This window comes from Rhamphochromis longiceps, linkage group LG11, assembly GCF_057381845.1.
Source record: "Rhamphochromis longiceps isolate RC_006_pf linkage group LG11, R_longiceps_female_GT1.1, whole genome shotgun sequence".
Classification (NCBI taxonomy): domain Eukaryota; kingdom Metazoa; phylum Chordata; class Actinopteri; order Cichliformes; family Cichlidae; genus Rhamphochromis; species Rhamphochromis longiceps.
The window spans coordinates 13271174-13292500 of NC_140567.1; the positions used below are offsets into that span (position 1 = coordinate 13271174).

General features: G+C 40.1%; 2 protein-coding genes across 4 annotated transcripts in view; both read left to right on the forward strand.

Moving 5' to 3' along the window:
• The first annotated feature begins 1874 nt into the window (after positions 1-1874).
• On the forward strand, positions 1875-7262 carry eomesb (eomesodermin homolog b). Of its 2 annotated transcripts, XM_085421716.1 has the most exons (7): positions 1875-2103; positions 3356-4017; positions 4185-4339; positions 4722-4843; positions 5350-5508; positions 5853-5914; positions 6070-7262. In XM_085421716.1, the coding sequence occupies exons 2-7, from the start codon at positions 3488-3490 to the stop codon at positions 6851-6853; spliced, it is 1812 nt and encodes a 603-aa protein (XP_085277842.1). In that variant the 5' UTR covers positions 1875-2103; positions 3356-3487; the 3' UTR covers positions 6854-7262. The 2 variants fall into 2 exon arrangements, with proteins under 2 accessions (XP_085277842.1, XP_085277843.1); XM_085421717.1 differs by lacking the exon at positions 1875-2103 and having other exon boundaries at positions 3318-4017.
• A 731-nt stretch (positions 7263-7993) lies between these two features.
• ankib1b (ankyrin repeat and IBR domain containing 1b) overlaps positions 7994-21327 on the forward strand; it is a 34309-nt gene continuing 20975 nt past the window's right edge. Inside the window, exons 1-6 of one of the 2 annotated variants that reach the window (XM_085422372.1) lie at positions 7994-8416; positions 10115-10400; positions 11190-11490; positions 12758-12940; positions 13681-13798; positions 19220-19428. In XM_085422372.1, the coding sequence (XP_085278498.1) occupies positions 10213-10400; positions 11190-11490; positions 12758-12940; positions 13681-13798; positions 19220-19428 (999 nt within the window). In that variant the 5' untranslated portion in view covers positions 7994-8416; positions 10115-10212. The remainder of the gene's footprint in view (positions 8417-10114; positions 10401-11189; positions 11491-12757; positions 12941-13680; positions 13799-19219; positions 19429-21327) is intronic. The other variant, XM_085422371.1, reaches the window with a different exon arrangement.

Here is a 21327-nt window from a genome sequence, read left to right on the forward strand (position 1 = left end):
ATTATGTTGAACTGATGGTTAATCTGAATGCTGACATGCATTCCTCCTTCAGCGCATGAGTGTGAAAACACCCTCTGAGTATCAAACACTGCACATACACATCGCCCTCCATAAGGTTAAACATCCAACTATATAAAATACATAGAGGCACATTTTTCTTGCCAGAAGGAGAAGATTTTAAAGGCAGGTAATGCCTTTTTTTCTCTCTTCTTTTACTGTTCCTCACACGTCAATGTACAAGTCCCTGCACTCCTGGGAAAAATAGAAGTATATTTAGAAACTTTTCGAGAATCTGCTTTCTCACTTGTGACTCATAGATTTTACCATCAAAACAGGTGATCACATGTGTTGCTGTGTCAGATTGATAGTATGCTAAATTGAGAAAGAGAAAGTAAATGGGAAGAAAGTTCAATTAAGTTTTCTTTTAATTTTAAATCACTACAAAGCGGCACTACAAAGAGAGTGGCCTTTTTAAAAAATACCTTAGAAAATGATCTATTTGGGGAGTAATATATACTAACAATTATAAAAAAATAAGTTCAATCAAGCCTGTTGTATGGCTGGTGAAGATGGAAACAGTTAGCCGGGTGGAAATACTTTAAGTTCAGAGGAAGTTTAGCGCCACAGAAACCCAAGACCAAAAAAACTGTGAATTCTACCTCCATATTCATCGGTTCCGTGAAACAATCAAAACAAATCAATCCGTTTATCAGCACAAACAACAGAAGCGTATTCCACTGTTTGCAGTTAAGATAGTTTTCATTTGTCCTGTTTGATGTGTGGTGAGTTCAGCCGCTTCACTAATCCTCTCACTTTGTCTTTGTCATGTTAACTTCCAACCAAGTGTTGTCTACTGAGGAGAAACGAGTGGGCATTTAAGATGTTGAAAAGGTGTGCCATTGAAAGGGTAACTCAGCATGAGTCAAGGTCTGGATTGGATTTTTTCCTTTGAACTTAAAAGTGGAAAGACAAAAAAAAAAAGTCAAAGAGAGGAAACAATCTTACACGAGCCTCCTCTGAGTTTTATGGCCTTTTACTTTTACAAAGGAGACAGTCAAGAGGTAGATTTGTATGTGAATTCCACGGTAAACGTCTCCTTCTGCAGATATGTGGAATAAAATTACCTTTGGCTCCAGCGTCACTTAGGTTGAAAGACATGAATGTCTTTCTATCTCATATATTTATTTAGCTCAGTTATGACTAAATCTCAAAGCAGCAATATGACCCTCTTCACTTGGTTGCTCTTATAGGTGGGGCTCCTCACTCTCCATCCTCATTAGCACATTAGCGCTGAGCAAATAGAGTATCTGTAACCTCTGCAGAAGTGCTTTTCATACATGCTGTTATCCAGGAGAAAAAACCCCCAAACCAAAACAAAAACATTTATCATGTTCATAGTGGTAAACAGCTTCTTTATACTCTGACATGTTTCATATACCACTGCTGGTTAAAACGTGGACTGCCCGGTTTCCTGAGTTTACTTTTACTCACTTTTCTTGGGTGTTGCTAATTTCATGTATCTCTCATCTAAAACTTCAGTGTGGTATGTTGACAAAGACTCCAAATCCCTCATCTCTTTTCTTCATAGACAACAACTTTCACAATCAGTCACCTTATTACCTATATGACTGTCTAACACACTCAGGTTGCCATAAGCCCAGCACAACTGACTTTGCCCTGTTATTTTATTCTGCTGATGTCTTTGTTTAAGATTAGAAGATGGGAGCAATTCACGGCTGGATTTGGAAGCAGCTTCGCTTTTACACACCTTGGCTGTGATGCTGAGGATCCCCTGCCCCTCCCCTGGTGATCGGAGGGAGATCTGATAAAAGAGGATGCTGTCTGCGCGTCATGGCCACAAGGAGAGAGCAGCGGTGAAAGCGGGACTGCGTCTCTGCGCTCCGATCAGTCCGCCTCCGCATGGCTCCGGTTTTATTATAAACTCTGCTGCCTTATTATTATTTTTCCGGACACAAACGCAGCATGATGCCGTTTGCTGTTTACAGCTTCACCGGTTATCTGTGCTGATTTTGTCTTAAGTTTTTAATACTTTCTTGTCTTGAAGCTTTTTAATTAGAAACACCGGAGGACCCTGGAGGCTTGGTAAGTTTGCAAATACAATTATATATATTTTCAAATGCAACTAATACATTTGCAGAATTTATTATTATTTATTATGATGATAAAGCTTTATTTTACATTTAAATGTGCAATAAATGCAACAAACAACTTATTTATTCAGCCTGCAACGAATTAACCCACAGTAAATAAGTTTCTAGTGTCTGGTTTATTTGCATTTCTTCTCCCACCCACCTCTGTATTAATATCGTTTAATTCCGGTTCTTTTGGTTTCTCACATCCGACTGTCTGATCCAAGAAGCATCACAGGTTTCTTCAAACGGAAAAATAATTGGCTATTTTTCTTTTTCACGTCGGCCATCCCGTTGGGACACAACCTCATTCGAACTGAATGCATGCAAATCCATTACCTCTGAATACTGATAGTATTATTTATTTACACGTAAAATGAATCTTCACGATTTAACTGCTATTATTAGTGTTATTACTCCTCTGAGAAGTAGGCCTACATTAAAAACAATAAAATAAACATGCATACATTTTTGTTCAAATTATTTGTTTTTGTTGGACAGCATTAAATTGAATAAATATTCGTTTCCATCGGAATATATTTAGGTCGGACAAATCTGCAATTTTATTTAGTTTTGATACTGAAAACGCTACGACTTTCAAAACTCGCGGGCGAGTTTCACGTCTACCCCCGTAAATCTGTGCATTGCTTCACGTTTGTCATATGATTTACAAGAAATTGGCTCTTACCTCGAAGCGAGTCCCAGCGAGCTTGTTAATATCGCTCCAGTATTTCCAATAACTGTAAATCCTGAGCTACTCAGTTGCACTTATATCATTTTCTTTTAATTATTATAGCCGAACTATTGAACTTGTGAATACAGTATATCATCAAAGAGCAAATAAAATCTAATAAAACGTGTAGTATATGAGCCGCACTGGAACGCATTTAGGGCTAATTGATTAGCTAATCGTGTTTTTAAAACAGCGGAGGAAAAAGTAAGAGGGGGGAAATGGCAACAAAAAAGAGCCTTGTTTTCAGTAAAGTTACTATTTTTGGGGAGACCACGACAACTGAAATCCAGCACTTTAAGACTGACTTCACATACTTCACAACCACACCCTGGTACGCCCACAAATATCTCCGGTGATATGGAGGTCATTTCCTGCAACCGTCTCACTGTGTATGCGACTTGACAGCTTGAGATGTGTATTAGGGACAACTTCAGGTCTTTTTGTAACCACTGTTTGCTTCTGTCTGTCTCAGTCATTCAGAATCCAGTGGATGTTTGCAGGGGAGCCTGTTTTTAGGAGCAGACACCTGAAAGGAAAAGAAGGGAAGGTGACATCCCTGATAGAGAGCAACATCAGCTGAGCCCAAACCAAGAGAAAAGCAAAGATGCTCGGGAGTGAAGGGGAGAGCAGTTCATATTCTTCTTCCAAAGACACGGCAGATGAGAGGCGCAAGTCTCCGGCTGTGGAGGGGGATGATCCGGTTGTTAGCAACAGGTACACGGAGCACGGGATGAGTGCTGACCGGTACTATATCCCATCCGCTATTTCTAAGCAAAGTCCCGAAGCAGCCAGTCATTGCTCTTTTATCCCCTACACCCCCAGCGGGGCGGTTTACACCCCATCCAGTGCTGGAAGGTATCCCTCATCACTGCACCTGGGCTCCGTGTTGCAACCGGCCGGATTCCCTCCCTCAGCCCCCGGGCGCAGTCACATTAGTCCCACTTACCAGCTCGGACAGAGTCCCGGCTGCATCTACCCTCCATACACCAGCTCGGGCTCCGCTCTCGGTAACATGGCTCTACCCCCCGCCACCACCGGCCCGGGGGTGAGGTCCCAGGTTTATCTCTGCAACCGACCTCTATGGCTCAAGTTCCACCGACACCAGACAGAGATGATCATCACCAAGCAGGGCAGGTGAGATGGCAGGAAAAGTGTGCAAAGTTAGAGCCGAAGCTTTTCCCTTTAATTTCCTTTAACTGTCTGTCAGTTTCTCTTATGTTCTTTTTCTTCTTCTTCTTTATTAGCAAAATATTTATTTTAATGTTCTGTTTCTTTGAATCCTCCCTCTCTGTTTTTTGCAGACGGATGTTCCCTTTCCTCAGCTTTAACATAGCTGGTCTCAGTGTGACAGCGCATTATAACGTGTTTGTGGAAGTGGTGCTTGCGGATCCAAACCACTGGAGATTTCAGGGGGGAAAGTGGGTCACCTGTGGGAAAGCGGACAACAGCAGCCAAGGTACCGAAAAGGGTACATAGTGCCTATTTTCTTTCTTTCTTTTTCTTTTTTTTTTTTTTAAAGAAATATATTTTAAACTGAGTTGAATTCAACATTTCCCCTGCGATTTAAAAGCAAAATTCACCCGGATTTAAGACAATTTCATCCCCCAAAAGACTTTTTTTCTGTTTAAAAACAAACAACAACAAAAAAAGACAAACAAAGAAAAAGAAATTCGCTTATTTTATAGCCTAAGCCTAACTTCTCAACTAGGCCATGGAGCAAAAAATGGGTTCCCCAGCTTTTCCTAATGGAAAGTCCCATGTTTTCAGTAGAATTTTGTGTAATTTGTTTTGGAAATCTTGAGTTTAAATATTGGAAAATGTATTTCTCTTTATTTAAGGGAACAAAATCTATATCCACCCGGAGTCCCCAAACACAGGGGCTCACTGGATGAGACAAGAAATCTCCTTCAGTAAACTGAAACTCACAAACAACAAAGGGACGAGCCACAATACTTCACAGGTACTAAACTCAAAGCTGAAAATAACTAAAGGCCTGTAACCCTCAAAATAGGTTGCAAATGGCAAAACATTTTCCATTACACCAAACCTTCATTCAGTTGTTGTTTTCAATATAGATTAGTCTGTTTAATATAAACTGTAGTGATGTACTTTTACTATATTTTGTTTATTGGCACCTTGATAATTAATGTGGCACAATGAAAGCGTTTTGTATTCGGACTAATTCAGACTTGAAGAGCTAACTATATTGTTTGTTTTATTTTTTTAATTTGTGCTAGGAAGGAAATTAGTTTAGATATTTTTGTGTCTATGCAAAGATGATGTGATGAAATTAAACTACAGTAGTGCAAAAATAATGCTTAAGTCATATAATTGCAGGACACAAAGTTATTCACTGAAGCTTTTACAGATTAGAATTTTTTTTGTGAATAGCGGTGACGTTGGAAATTATAGAGTGCTTTAATTTTTTTTTCAAAATTAGCATTATTTTTTTTTTTTACGCAATAGATGATTGTTCTGCAATCCCTGCATAAGTACCAGCCAAGGCTGCACATTGTGGAGGTGACAGAGGATGGAGTGGAAGACCTTAACAGTGACCTTAAGACCCAGTGCTTTACTTTTCCAGAGACTCAGTTTATAGCAGTGACTGCCTACCAGAACACGGATGTAAGTGTGGAAAAACTCCGGCCTCCCTTGGTGGTTGTTGTTTTTTGTTTTTTGTTTAATTTTATTTTAGATATAAGCTCCCATTAATAGGTCCTCAGAGCCGTATGCATGCATTATATTTAATTATTTACATACTGCATATTATAGCTTTTTAATCAGTTTAGAATTCCCATTTATTAAAACTTGTTCAGTTGGCATGGGAAGCCATTTCTAACTTTAATCAGCCACAGTTTTCCAAAGCAAGCTAAACATGAGGTCTATAGCTACACAAGCATGATGCTCCTTTATTCTTTGCTTTTCCAAATCTAAAATGTAGCTTAACCTTCGGCTGTGCCTTGTTTTAGATCACGCAGCTGAAAATTGATCACAACCCTTTTGCCAAAGGATTCAGAGACAATTATGATTCGTGAGTATTTTCTATGCGCTTACATTGCTGTGCATCTCTTTCAAAGCAAACAAATACATCATACTGTGGCTACACCAACTAATTGTGAAAGAACTTTCACATTGAACTGTCTTGACCTCATGTCTTATAAGTACATTTATTTATTTAATTTTTAGGATGTACACAGCTCCAGAGAATGACCGCCTTACACCGTCTCCTACGGACTCTCCCCGTGCCCACCAGATTGTCCCTGGCACCCGCTACGCGATGCAGCCCCTCTTCCAGGATCAGTTTGTCAACAACCTTCCTCAGAATCGCTTCTACAACAGTGAGAGAGCTGTACCGCAGACTAACAGCCTCCTCTCGCCTCAGTCAGAAGACGCAGCTTCGCAGAGGTGGTTTGTCACCTCAGTGCAGCAAGGGGGAAGTAGCAGTGGCACCACCAACAAGCTAGATCTGACACCCTATGAGGGAGAATATTCAAGTTCCCTGCTTCCTTATGGTATCAAATCACTGCCCATGCCTACTTCTCACGCTCTTAGCTACTACCCAGACTCCCCATTTACTACAATGTCTGCAGGGTGGGGGTCTAGAGCAGCATACCAAAGAAAAGTCACATCCAGTCTGCCTTGGTCCCCCAGACCCAGCCCCACTGCCAGTTTCCCAGAAGACTCAGAAAAGGTTAAAGCACAGATGGAAGAGGAGGTGAATGGTAGCGGAGCCCTGATCAGCTCCTGGACAGACCCACAACCATCAGCTCTTTCCTTAGACAAGACCAATTCCTATTCTCTGGGCTGCAAAAGAAGGCGTGTGTCTCTCAATGGTCCAAGCACGGAGGACTCCTCCAGCAACACCAAGTGTGAGGACTTGGTCTCTGTTCCCACCAACAATGGCTACAGCAAGGAAGCCCCCCCATCCAAAAGCATGGCAGCTTACTATCCATTTTACACAAACCCTTAAACGTTTGTTTGGTCTTCATCTGCTACCATGAATGAGAAATATTGTTTTAGCATTTTTTTTTGTTATATGAAGACCCTTATTTTGTGTTGGCAGTGATAAATGTCTTTTTGTTTCTTTTGTGGCAAGACAGAAAATGATGAAGAAAAATTATGGCATTACAAGAAATGCACGTGGTACGATGAGCGTCTCCGTCTTAAGGCTTTTTGTTTGTTCCCAAACCATATATATATATTTTTAACTCCCCTTTTATTGAACTGAAATTTACAAAGTGCCAAAGCATTCGTTTAAGGTGCCCTGTTTTTTTTTTGTTTTGTTTTGTTTTTTAAAGTGTGTTACATTTCATTGTTGCATACATTTATGTATCTACCCTTACACTGAGATTAAGCTATGTGTTTACAGATTATATATTGAAGGCCTGTTCATATGAAATGTGTGCATTCTTAAATATATGAGAACAATATGCTGTATATACCTTAAATGCAAAGTTCAACTATTTGATAATAAAAGGCACACATGTTATGTTGAGTTTCGATGTGGTTATTTCAAGTGAGTGGAGACTGCTAAGCCTCTGCTTAAATACAGTGTACTGTGCATTTAGTATTTGTTTGGTGTAGGTTGTGAATGCAACTGAGAAATACTTTCTGCAATTACTCACGAGGCGTGTGTAGGAGATGAAAAATGAAGAACGGCGCCACTCAGCAGTGTGATTTTTCTGTGGACTTTGGCGCACTCTAGTGGTCTTTTTCTGTAATGCGGCTATTACAAATGATTAGCCTGTTGAGTTGAACGTCTACTCCATCCCATGTTCACTCCAGAGAAGCCTAAAGCAGAAGTGTTTATAGATTTACCCGTTTTAGAAAGATTTCAGGTATTTTTCCGTTAGTGTAAGCGCGTACGCCGTACTTATCTTACCTATTTCCGCTTCAGATATGATGCCCGGCTTTATGAAGGTGTAAATAGCTGTAGTTTCTAAGGGTAAAAAAAAACAAAAACAAACTAAACTAAACTAAAAAAAACATGCACTTGGTTGAAATTAATGTTAAAGCAAAGCTTAGGCTTTGAAAAATAAGCCGGCCACGTCTTTCTCGCCTGTTTTAGGGGGTTGTTTTGAAACCTGGCAACCCGACTAGTATCCAGCAGGAGCCACCAGAGTCAACGGAGAGTTGACTGGGGCAACAGCACAGCGCATAGCTCACATTGTTTATACAGGTTTGCCCCACATAACGAGAAAACTCTTTGCTTTACCCTTTGCGACTGACAATTCACTCACAAGGCCAGGTGTACAACAGCAAGATGTACAATCAGTGTAAGTCGAAATACTTGTTATTCATTGTTTACGGAGTTTTTCAACTGTACTTGCTACCGTCAAGTTGGCTAGCATCGAGATTAGCACGCTAGCTCAGCCAGCCTCTAGCGTGTACACTGACGTTGGTCAACGCAGATGCTAGCGTCATGAGGTTTTTTGTTTTTGAATATTATATAGCTAGCAAAGCAGCAGAGTGTTTTGTCAGTACCAGTGGCATTATCGACAAAAGGAATGGTTTGCAGCTAACGTTTTCTAAGGTTGGTTGTCGGCAGATTGGTTTTATTTTTAACCAGCAGTGGAACAAAGCGTTATCGGGGTCTGTTCATTAACACAACATGACACGCTGTCGTCGATTTTCTGCTAGCGAAAATGGTAAACACCGCACGACGTGGATACAGGCCTGCATGAAGTAGTTTAGTGACAAGTGGCGGCTACGTGGAATAACGTTTTTATTTTTCTCATGTTAACGCTAGCTGTTGCTGTGAGCTTTAGTTAGATGTGGTTGGTTGAAGCTGTAACGGGGGAGTGTCGTTGACTGTTGTAAGATAGGTTAATGCTGTAGTTATTCATTTAGAGAGCAAGCTCGTTGAGTAATATGTGTTACAAACTATGAGATTATATAACTGTTCAAAGATCAGGTGTTTTTCTTTCTTGCTTTTTTTGTATGCCAAGGTGGTATACTGTTTGTCTTGCTTTGTGATGGTGTCTGGCCACTGGGGTAATCACATGGCACACGCCTGATCTAAGGTGGTGTTCACTTCCACTGGCTGGTCTGTTTACATGATGGATAGCGTTATTTAAATGTACGACAATGATCGCAGGGGATGATTTCACATGTTAAAATGGTCGATATTAGCACACGTAAATGTAGACAGTATTTACCAACTGAATAAATGATAAATCATTCATATATGTAATACTTGTTTATTTTCCACCTGCCTCCATTCTACCAATCTTACTAAAGAGTGAAAACACGTCTGTGCCATATTGCTATTCTAATTGATGAATAGATAACCACGTCATAACTTTGGTATTCGTTTTGTTACAGTTAATAACACACTTTCCCAGAAGACTACCAAAGGTCTCACTCTTATCTTCCTTACTTAGTTTAAAGATTGACTGATTAGAACAGTGTGTCAGACCTGTCCACGGTCTTGACTCTGTTTATATAACAGCGCAAATAGTTAGCTGTCTTCAGTTACTTACTAACCTATGGAATGCTTGGTATTAATGGGAGATGGGGATTTTCGGTGAGTATTCATTCCTTCCATTGCACACATAACTTGTCTCCACCAGTGAGAATTTTGTTATTGGGAAATTGAATGCGTGTTATTATAAAAACAAATTATGCTGTGTCCTGTGTTCGGTCTGCTGCCGCTTACTAAAAATACATAAAGGTATCACATTGCCCTGACGGTCGTGACCATATGGTGCCCTGGTGGAAGCGGAAAGCGGACTTGCTGTGTGCTATTCTTCAGTTGAGGATATCTTGCTTCATAATGAGCCCTGGCCTCAGTGGGATGAGTAGCTTTGGCACAGTGAAGCGGAAACTCCTGGTGATGCCAGAGGAAGCCTTGTCCATCTCTGTGTGGGCTTTGTCCTCACTATGTTTAGGTATTCAAAAAAAATATATAAATAAATTCAAAAAAAATAAAAAGAGAAACAGGGAGCTGGTTTACAGTGCAGTGGTGATGCTGACGCAGGAGCTTGTGGCAGAGCAGCCCAAGCACCCTTGAAGACTGAATTCTTGTTTTGTGACCAGAGGGAGTGGAAGTCAGCTGTACAAAACGAGGCAAAGTTGCTTTTCCTGAAACTGGTGAAAATATTTTTGATTTATTGGGATGATGTGGAAACTTGTATGACCGACAAACCTCTTGACCATTTTCTCGCTTGAAGAGCCTTGTTGGGCTCAGGCATAAAGACGTTTTACTCCCAATTTTTTGTCTTTTTATTAGGACATGCAGTATGCTGGCTTATTGGACTTGAACAGGTGGAAGACGACTTAAGAGGCTGCTGTCCCAGTCAGACCTTTGGACCCACGGTAGGGGACGAAATGGGGAACACAGCGACCAAGTTCCGTAAGGCTCTCATCAATGGAGATGAACTGCTGGCTTGCCAACTGTATGAGAGCAACCCACAGTTCAAGGAGGCTCTAGATCCCAACTCTACATATGGAGAGTCCTATCAGCACAACACTCCACTGCACTATGCTGCCCGGCACGCCATGACACGCCTACTCAGGTTAGGATATGGCCCAAATAAAAACAAATACGCAAGCAGACAGAATGTATACTTCATATTTTTGAGTGTTGTCAGTGAGGAAAAATTGTTATTCTGACAGGGCCTGATAATGATTGGGTCATAGATGGTTCTCAAGCTTTATGTCTAGTAACCCTTAACCTGACTTCTTCTCTTTTTTTATCACTCAATGGCAGCTTATTCCATCTTTTCACTTTTGCTGTATTTTAAAATTCAGTTTTTCTTTTTTCATGTTTTTTTTTTCTCTATATGTCTCTGTCCCATCTGTGTCTCTACATAGCCATCTGTTAGCAGCTCTCAGGAATGCAACATGCTGAGCTGGAATAGAATGACGTTCCAAGAGCTTCCTATCTGACAAGCTAACAGTGCAGACTGTGCTTGTTTTTATCCCACTCTGGCCTTACTCTTAAAAAAACAAGAACAGTAGTTTAAGTCATATAACTGGTTGTATAGCTATAATTCTAGTTTATGGTTTTCACAAAAGCAATGAAATGTTGAAATCTAAACTATTTTGGGAAGGAATTGACCTGCGTTGCAGTATACAGCTCTCCTTTTTTAGAATATTGTGCAGTTAAAATGCTGTAAAATATTCAGTTACACGAAAAGCTACATGCACTATGCATAACTCGTGTTTTTTTATCTTAAAAAAAAATCATGTTTACGTTCTGAATCAGCACTGATGTCATAAGAATTTGCAGTCTGTTGACAGTATCCCACAAAAGACAACGCATTACAATTTAACCATCTTGTCATGTTGTTATTCTCTTTTAGGTCTTTTCTCCTAAGCAAAGATGGCAATCCTAACAAGCGCAACGTGCACAATGAGACATCTCTGCACCTTCTCTGCATGGGGCCTCAGATCCTGACTTCAGAGGGAGCTTTGCATCCCCGCATCTCAAGGCCATACGAAGACGAACAGCGACGAGGGGAATGCCTTCAGATCGTGCTAGCATGGACAGGAGCTAAGCTGGATCATGGAGAGTATGAAAGGGCTGATGTCAATGCCACTGACAACAAGAAAAACACTTGCCTACACTATGCTGCTGCCTCAGGCATGAAGACTTGTGTTGAGGTGAGATTATAATAAAAAGATATTGCAGATATTTTCTCTGGGCTAGTGTAAAATTTTCTTAAGTGTGAAATTTTTGGGGGGTTATGATCAAAACCTCTGTAGCTGTAAACTGACCAGTTTCACTAAGACAAGGGCAGAGAGTATATGAGGGGAAGGATAATAAATGAGACCAGAGTAACTCTGATGCTCACACACATCATTCAGTGTCTGCTCTTTTGTGTAATGAATATTTGTAGAATAGATCCTCACGTGTGGCCTTGTCCTAGAGTCAATCTTGACCTTTGGTAGGGAACTGTAATTTGCATCTTCTCATTCGCCCTCGCTGGTGAGTTTTTGGAAGATGCTGTGGAACACGGTACAACTTAATTAATCTCCTGGACAGCTCACACCAGATATAACAGTCAAATAGATTACGCGTGACTTTATTGTTATTGCATGTAATAGAACAAAATTACAAATGCTGCTCTTAAAATGTGCTTCAGGAAAGGCAAGCAGCCAATAGTTGGGAAATCCCCAGAAAGAACTGCTGTACAGCTGGTACTAATTTTAAATGATCGCATTTCTGCACACTGTCATTTATTTAGATGACTCTTCATTATAGAAATATTATTGTTGCCTTCACTCTAATTTCCCCCCAGAATCCATGCAGTTTATTACAAAATGCAATTTGCACCATGTGCAGAACATAATGTCGAGGCTGGCGATGCAGACAGGTATGTTGTGACAGAAAAAGAGACACCCTACTTCCAGGGTGTCAAGAAATGCCATTCACAGACAGTTTAAAAAAGTAGACTCAAGCACAGAAATGACAGTTACCAACAGAAGCCACCACCCCCCAAAAGACACATTATTAACGTGTGTGTTTTTCTTGTACTGCTCTCAATATTACCTGAGCTCCTTTAATTGGCACTTGATCATCAAGACTTAGTGTGCCATACTCTACAAAGAACTTTGAAGTAAAGTGGATATAAGTGAACTCTTTTTCAGTTTTCTCGAGGTGGGTAAGTTGTTGCTATTTTTATTTTTATTTTTTTTACTGAAGTCATAATTGCAGTCTATATCAAAATAACTGTAATTACTGTTTCATGCCTTAATTGTGGATACTTTCCTCTGATTACTGTTACAGGGTGAGTGGTACTCCACTGTGCAAGTAATCACAGGTGTTTGGAACTACATATATAGTCAGCGAGCTTTAGTATCTGTTCTTGAATGCACGATGTGTGCCATTGTTCAATGCCAGATATTCCTCTTGTTTCTTCGTGCTCAGATGCTGGTGCAGAGAGAAGCGGACTTGTTTGCGGAGAATGAAAACCGCGAGACTCCATGTGACTCTGCAGAGAAGCAGCACCACAAGGAGTTGGCCCTGCGCCTGGAGTCGCAGATGGTCTTCTCTCTTGCCCCTGAGGCAGAGGGTATTGAGGCAGAATATGCAGCCCTAGATCGAAGAGAGGTACAGTATAACACACCAACAAGGAGTGGGTGTATAGCTTTCAGTTTATCACCCTCAGCTGGTGTGACTTAAAATGTTATTAGAACCAAACTTTAGTCCACAGCATGCTGTTTAAAAAAATCCCCCCAAAAAGTAATTTCACTGTTGTTGCTGTATTAGGTCAAACTGTTTTAAATGAGCTACCCTGGTCATCCTAGCCTGGCTGATCCCACACAGCTTCTGTATTGTTACACTTGATTCGTCCTTATAACCCTTTAGCTACATAAGTAAGGAATAGAAGCAACATATGATGGTAACTTTGCTCTTGGAAAAATCCACTAGTTGACTGTATTTCAGTGTTTACATTTTTGCAGGAGTTAGTCACATTCTTTACTTGAACTTGTTTTGGTTGGACACAAACAGACTCACAAATTACTCACACAAAACAGTCTAGCTTAAAACATGTGATCATCATCATCAGTTTTAGTTCTCTGGGTCTGGCTAAGTCCTGTGTCAGCAATCATTTATGTTTCAGGTGGTTGTAGTACTTATTTTCTCTTTATTTTCTCTTCCCCTTTTTTCACAATCTTTCTTTCCTACCATTATTTCACCCATCACCCTTTTCCCCAATCTCACCCACTGTTGTCCTCTTGTCTCTTTCTTTACCTTTCTCTGACAACCTGTCTTTTTTTTCCTTTTACTTCTTATCTTTGTCCTTACATTTCCTCTCTTATTATGTTCTTGTCAACCCTTTACTCTAGTTGTACGAGGGCCTGCGGCCACAGGATCTTCGGAAGCTGAAGGACATGCTGATAGTGGAGACAGCTGACATGCTACAAGCCCCTCTTTTCACTGCAGAAGCACTGCTACGTGCCCATGGTACTATTAAACAAACACAGTACTGGTTGTCCTTTCAATTATTTGGACTAGTAATATCCTGACAGCTTAATGGGTAAACATAGTAACATAGTAGTTAAACAAATGACATACATAGTTAAAGTATATGGACAAGGAAGCATTTGATACACTGGTTAGATTTAATTTAACACCACATAAAACACTTTTCAACACTTTTCAATATATATACACACACATCCATACATACACTTTAGTGGACGAGGTAAGTATACCCTTGGCCATGATTTGCATAATTGTTCACCTGTCTCAGATATTGGCTTATTAAAGTCTTTGACCGCTCTTCCATACAAATCCTGTCAGTTACAGAATGTTTAATCTAAGGTTTCTCTTACACACTGCCTGTTTTAAAATCCACACGACATTTCAGTGGGATTCAGACCAATAAGCAGGATCCTCTCAATAAGCAAGGCACGTCTGCATTGCAGTTCAGATTTTCCCTGCATCTTATTGTAAATGAACGCCTTTTGACACCAGTAGTAAGAAATGGCTGAAGACCCTTTGATGAAATGTTGTGGTATTTTTATTATACTTTTTATGTTGTTCTGTTTGGGTTTAATTTGCTGGAGCAAGGAGTCTGGTACAAATTGGCAGCTGTTTAATACAGTGGAATGACCGATCTTGAGAATAACTTCAAGACTTTTTTATGTCTTAGCAGACTTAGATATCTCCAGCCTTTTGCTGCAGACCTCAGACCTAAACATGACACCACACAATTTAATAGCTTGTAAGACCAAACCAAACAAGCTTAAAATAAGAAAAGCTTCTCCTGGTCACTCTCTAAGGAGGTTCTGTGTATCGGCACCTAATGTGAAACCCTGATTCTAATCTTGTGGCTGTGATGCTGTGAAAATGTGTAACGGTGCATTTTACATGGGGTTACCATGCTTTTTAAATGTAGAAATGACTACAAAATAGAAAATACAGAAAGTGTTTTTTGTATTTGGATAAGGGATTTATTTTCTATAAATATGCAGTACGCTGAAAGAATTGGACTTGTTCTGTTGTCACTGGAGAGAGCTTTTACATGATCTAAATGTAGTTTTAGTGAGCGTATTCATTTCAACAAACAATTTGAGAACAAACACTGCTTAATTAGGTTACTTAGGCTCGCGCCTGATTTACTGTAAATAAGATTAAATAATCCGCAGCGTGAACCATGGATTTTTATGTAAAATCCTTGGCACGTCTAATTTATTTTTATTACATTCTGTTATGTTTTTCCTAGAAATAGTAGTGTGCTGCAGAGAAAATATGCTTTCCTGAATTTGTCTTAATTACTTCACTCTTAACTTAGGCCTGGCCAAGTACTGAGTAAATATATCAGATTTTATTAGACTTGCAGTCTTAACCCACCAGTTTTCAAACTTGCTTCATTTACAGCTGGACACAAGATAGTGTGTTCAAGTGTTTCTGAAAGTTTTACTGATTTGAGGCTTTTGTAAATCGTTACTTCAGACAACTTGGCAAAAATGTTTGTGTATGACTTCACCACCTCATTTTTTAATTAAATGGGCTTAAGGGCTGTCTGTTGAGCTGTGTGCTACATATGAGACACACTTTTAAGAGCTCAGAGGCGGGAGATTGACCCCAGAATGGTGCTATATTTATTCAGTTTTATCATGGGACTGCTGAAACATTTCAGCATTTTGCATGTCCTGGAGAAGGGTTTTTGTACTCGCATGTCATTTCATTTCGAAAAAGCCTCATTTCCACAATTTGTAACAATCTCTTATCGTCTCCTCATTGCTCGTCTGCTGAACTGCTTGCTTTTCCATCTTTCTTTGTTCCTGACAATTTGTATTTCCCAACAAATTTTTGATATTTAAGACTAAATGTGAAGACTTCACTTTCAGACTCTATATAATGGCTAAAGGCTTTAAGATAGGGCCATACACATTGATTAGTTTTAATTGAATGGAGCTAGATTGGGATGGGGGTTGTTACGACATTCATTATCTAAAGGAGGCCATTTAGAGCGTTAGTCATTTGATTGGTGGCAAACCTGTCTTGAGGCTGATAATGGCCTAATTGCACAGTTGACCTGGTCGTGTTCCTTATTTTAGGAGGGTAGACTATTTGGACTCGGGCACAGTCCACAAGTCATCCAATATTTATACTGAGAGCCTCTCAAATCTGTCCGTGTCCTGATGCGAGATTAAACAGCTATTCTAAAACAGAAAACCAGATGGCAGCAGGTCTTTGTTTAGTTTAAAAGGCTTAAATGCTGGTGGCTACTGGACTATTTCTATTGAGAATCCACACAAATGTAAAATGAGATTCACTGAAATGCATTTTTTGTCCATGAAATTCAAACTTAAGTCTTGTTTTGACAGGTTAAATGGGAATTCATATATTCAGTATGTTATGTCTGTTTTAGGCCTAATCATAAAGTATTGTAAAAAAATGTAATCTTCAAACAGTCAGAAAATGTTTTTAATTGGCCCTGCTACATTGCGTACTTCTTATTTGTGTCTTGACAATAACTTGCGTGTTTATAGTTGCTAGTGAAAGGAAAAAAGTCTTTTCTTTATCTTCCATTTTGTGCTTCACAGAAAGTAGGTTCTGTGAATTGATATTGGACTCTGCGCTGTAGCTGGCAGGCTTTGAGCTCTTCAGAGCAGATCACCACATTTTTGGCAAGAGGAAAGGTTGTAGAATCTGTTTTCACACTAACAACAGCCGGCGCGATGATTAAACATCACTGTTCTCCTGATCTGGAATCGTTCTTCCCATTCTGTAAACCCATCTACTTCCACCGTGAGTTTGCCTCATATTTTCTTGGGTGGTTTTTTAAAATTGTCAGCATTCACATTTCACTGCCACCAGCAACTGTGCAGGAGACACAACAATGCTGTGTATGGAGTGGAAAAACCTGAATTCTGCTGATAATGTCCTTAGTAACTTAAATAAAGATAGTAAACTAACTGCCTTCCCAAAGGGCAGGACATTCTGGATCACTATCATACTATAGTGAGCAGTTCCTGTCCCATCACCACTTGTGCTTTCAGTTGTTACTCTGGTCATGACACACCTGATTCCTGCATAAAGAAATACTCTTTCTGAAGCTTCTTTTTTCCTTAGATCGTCATTTTGTCTCTTTTACATCAACTTTATTTTATTCAAGCATCCCATCAGCACTTACTAAATGAACCAATACAGTGGGGCAAAAAAGTATTTAGTCAGCCACCGATTGTGCAAGTTCCCCCACTTAAAATGATGACAGAGGTCAGTAATTTGCACCAGAGGTACACTTCAACTGTGAGAGACAGAATGTGAAAAAAAAATCCATGAATCCACATGGTAGGATTTGTAAAGAATTTATTCGTAAATCAGGGTGGAAAATAAGTATTTGGTCACCTCAAACAAGGAAAATCTCTGGCTCTCACAGACCTGTAACGTCTTCTGTAAGAAGCTTTTCTGTCCCCCACTCGTTACCTGTATGAATGGCACCTGTTTGAACTCATCATCTGTATAAAAGACACCTGTCCACAGCCTCAAACAGTCAGACTCCAAACTCCGCCATGGCCAAGACCAAAGAGCTTTCGAAGGACACCAGGAAAAGTATTGTAGACCTGCACCAGACTGGGAAGAGTGAATCTACAATAGGCAAGCAGCTTGGTGTGAAAAAAATCAACTGTGGGAGCAATCATCAGAAAATGGAAGACATACAAGACCACTGATAATCTCCCTCGATCTGGGGCTCCACGCAAGATCTCATCCCGTGGGGTCAAAATGATCATGAGAACGGTGAGCAAAGATCCCAGAACCACACGGGGGGACCTGGTGAATTACCTGCAGAGAGCTGGGACCAAAGTAACAAAGGTCACCATCAGTAACACACTACAACGGCAGGGAATCAAATCCCGCAGTGCCAGACGTGTCCCGCTGCTGAAGCCAGTGCATGTCCAGGCCCGTCTGAAGTTTGCCAGAGAGCACATGGATGATACAGCAGAGGATTGGGAGAATGTCATGTGGTCAGATGAAACCAAAGTAGAACTTTTTGGTATAAACTCAACTCGTCGTGTTTGGAGGAAGCAGAATACTGAGTTGCATCCCAAGAACACCATACCTACTGTGAAGCATGGGGGTGGAAACATCATGCTATGGGGCTGTTTTTCTGCCAAGGGGACAGGACGACTGATCCGTGTTAAGGACAGAATGAATGGGGCCATGTATCGTGAGATTTTGAGCCAAAACCTCCTTCCATCAGTGAGAACTTTGAAGATGAAACGAGGCTGGGTCTTCCAACATGACAATGATCCAAAACACACCGCCCGGGCAACAAAGGAGTGGCTCCGTAAGAAGCATTTGAAAGTCCTGGAGTGGCCTAGCCAGTCTCCAGACCTCAACCCCATAGAAAATCTGTGGCGGGAGTTGAAAGTCCGTGTTGCTCGGCGACAGCCCCAAAACATCACTGCTCTCGAGAAGATCTGCATGGAGGAATGGGCCAAAATACCAGCTACTGTGTGTGCAAACCTGGTAAAGACCTATAGTAAACGTTTGACCTCTGTTATTGCCAACAAAGGTTATGTTACAAAGTATTGAGTTGTATTTTTGTTATTGACCAAATACTTATTTTCCACCCTGATTTACGAATAAATTCTTTACAAATCCTACCATGTGGATTCATGGATTTTTTTTTCACATTCTGTCTCTCACAGTTGAAGTGTACCTCTGGTGTAAATTACTGACCTCTGTCATCATTTTAGGTGGGGGAACTTGCACAATCGGTGGCTGACTAAATACTTTTTTGCCCCACTGTATGTGCTATACTGGAAATTAGACATTACATAAAGTGACGTATAATGCACTGGCAGTCAGTTATCGTAACTTTCTAAATTGTAGGTTATAAACTGTGAGCCTGTGGGACATCTCACCTTTCTGAAAAGAAACAATGTAATTTGCTCTTAGATCCTGAGCTATCCTGTGTCAGTGTCAGGAATAATTTATTACAAGTAATTAAGTTATCTCTGTTGTGTCACATGCATAAATGCACACAGCTTTTAGGAAGCTTGTGCATTGATTCTGCTGCTGTCTGATGCTTCAGTTATTTAAATAAACTCATGAAAAAAACTTTAAGAAATACGGCAGCAACCAATTAACTTCAGCACCTTGTTACAATTTTTTTTAAGCCACACACAAGGATCATCGTAAACTTTTTGTTAGACAACAGGTATCAAGTTATCTTATAAAAATGTGTGTCTGACTTCCAGTCCATCAGCACCTATTGCACTGCGTTGTTTCCCCTTTAAAAATTCTCTGCATACCGACATCTGCACCTCCAGTCACTGGTCTGATCGTTCGGATCAAAACATCATGCCACAAGCAGAGTTTCATTCTCTAGGTAGTATATACTAAAATAAGATGTCTTTTTTGTGTCAGATTGGGACCGAGAGAAGCTCTTAGAAGCCTGGATGGCCAATGCGGCAGAGTGCTGCCAACGCTCAGGTGTGCAAATGCCCAACCCACCCCCAAGTGGTTGCAATGCTTGGGACACCTTACCTTCTCCCCGGACGCCTAGGACCACCCGCTCCTCCATCACTTCACCAGACCAAATCAGCCTCATGCCTGCTGATGAGGAGTCTTCTCTGGTAAGACAAGATGGCTCTTGTTTACTGCTACATCCTGAACTGATAAAGCTAGACAAATTAATTTATAAGGTGGATGTAACTAAATACGCTTTTTAAATCACTACATTAGGGTTGAAATCCACTTGCCATTTTTTTTCTTTTTTTGCTGAAAACACTGTGACAGCTCTAGATTGATAAATGTAGGTCAGTAAATGGAGAAAAAAGTTTTAGCCATTGTTTAACTGTACTTATTGATAAAGAACGATCAAATGAAAAAGGATCACAGTCGGCCACAGCATGTTTTCCTGACTGATGCTCCTATAGCAGCAGGGGATAGCTTTAGGCACGGAGGTGCATAGATTAACTGGAAGCATTCCCATAAAATGTGTATAGCAGTGCATATTTAAATAAAATTCATGGAGTCCCAAGATTTTCTGAAGTGTTTCAGCTGAATTCTTTAAAATTTTATGATCACAGATGTCTTTCTGCATAATGATTCACTCTTTCCCAGTAAATATATGTTGCTAGAAGTCATTAGTATTCATGCCAGTGGTCTACCTTGCAAACATAAACAGAAGCAGGGCTTCCTTTTCTCATATGTCATCCAGTGTTTTGTCAGTTATCATGTAGGCAAGTCCTGAACAGTGTTGAGTTTTGTTATGCTATATAAAATATGCTAATTTAAGATACGACATCCTTCATGTTGCGCTTTCCTTCTTTATCAAACATGATTGACGGCTGCACATGTCGTATGTTATATTATGTTATATTACTGCTGTATGTTTGGGCACGTCTCACTAAAGATGTCATGTTATTGTTTTCACAGTTTTAACATTGTTACACGTAAGGGAGAGTGTTGACTCTCGTGCGACTGTTTTGTGGGGGTGGGTAGTCCGCAGTGATGCCACCACCAGGGGTTAGTTTTAAACTAATTAAAAATACTGGAAAGTTTTTTAAGCACTTACAGAAGGTGAGTGAATTGTGATCAACTGTAGCTGCTAGACACTTACAGTCTGCACTGAGATATAATGGGGGTGCATACATTTCGTAAGTAAAATAGTTTTGGTTTTCCCTCCTTTGGCCTTTTGGGTGAAAGGTTGAGGGAGGTAGTGGTAGTTCAGTCACTGTAGATAATTATTTTTTCAGCTTTCAACAACTACACCTCCCACAGCATTAAAGTGTGCTCTCTAAGCTTCATGAAAGGTGTATTTTCCACCAGTGTTTTTACAAAGCCTGCAGTGAGGGAAAGGAACCTTATTGCCCTCTTGCTGTGAAAGGAGCTGTAAACTCCCTGTTTAATTGCCCACCTGTTATCCTGATCTAGTCTGGCATTTCCCGTAATTATAAAAAGTGTTTGGAAATTGACTTTTTTGTGAGCAAAAAGTAATATGTCCTGGACCAAAACAAAGTTTACTAGGCATCTAGCCTTTATCTCATTTATTGCTGACAGCAACTCATTTTGTTTACTGCTCGCTATTGGAGACTGACAATGCTTTATAAAAATCAGGGTTTGTAAGGTCAGCAAGGTCGGTTAGCTTGGGTTTAGACTTTATTCTGGAATAGTTTGCAAAATTGGGAATTGAGATGGCAGTGCAGTGTGAGAAATGCATACTGCAGACTTTTTTTTAAATATATAACTTTATGAAGCTTCTTTGGAAGAAAATGCTGTTTTCTTGGTTGTTAAATTTATTTCAAATTTGTAGTAATGATTTTTAAACCAAAATGATGGTACCTGGAGGGAGAATCAGATAGTTTTTGACAGTTTCTGAAAAGTATAAAGACATATCTTTTTGGATGAATGAATATATCCATTGGCGATGTGTGTTGATGGATAATAGCTAAAGCTGACACACTTTATTAATCTATAAATCAAGGCTGTCAGCTTCAGTTGCTCTCTATCAGGGGTTTACTTAAAACACC

Bases quoted from the DNA above. Each gene is read 5' to 3' on its own strand.
- eomesb (XM_085421716.1), top strand. From the start codon at position 3,488: ATGCTCGGGAGTGAAGGGGAGAGCAGTTCATATTCTTCTTCCAAAGAC. The intron at 5,509-5,852 runs GTAAGTGTGGAA...GCCTTGTTTTAG, and splicing joins CTGCCTACCAGAACACGGAT to ATCACGCAGCTGAAAATTGA. The intron at 5,915-6,069 runs GTGAGTATTTTC...TTTAATTTTTAG, and splicing joins TTCAGAGACAATTATGATTC to GATGTACACAGCTCCAGAGA.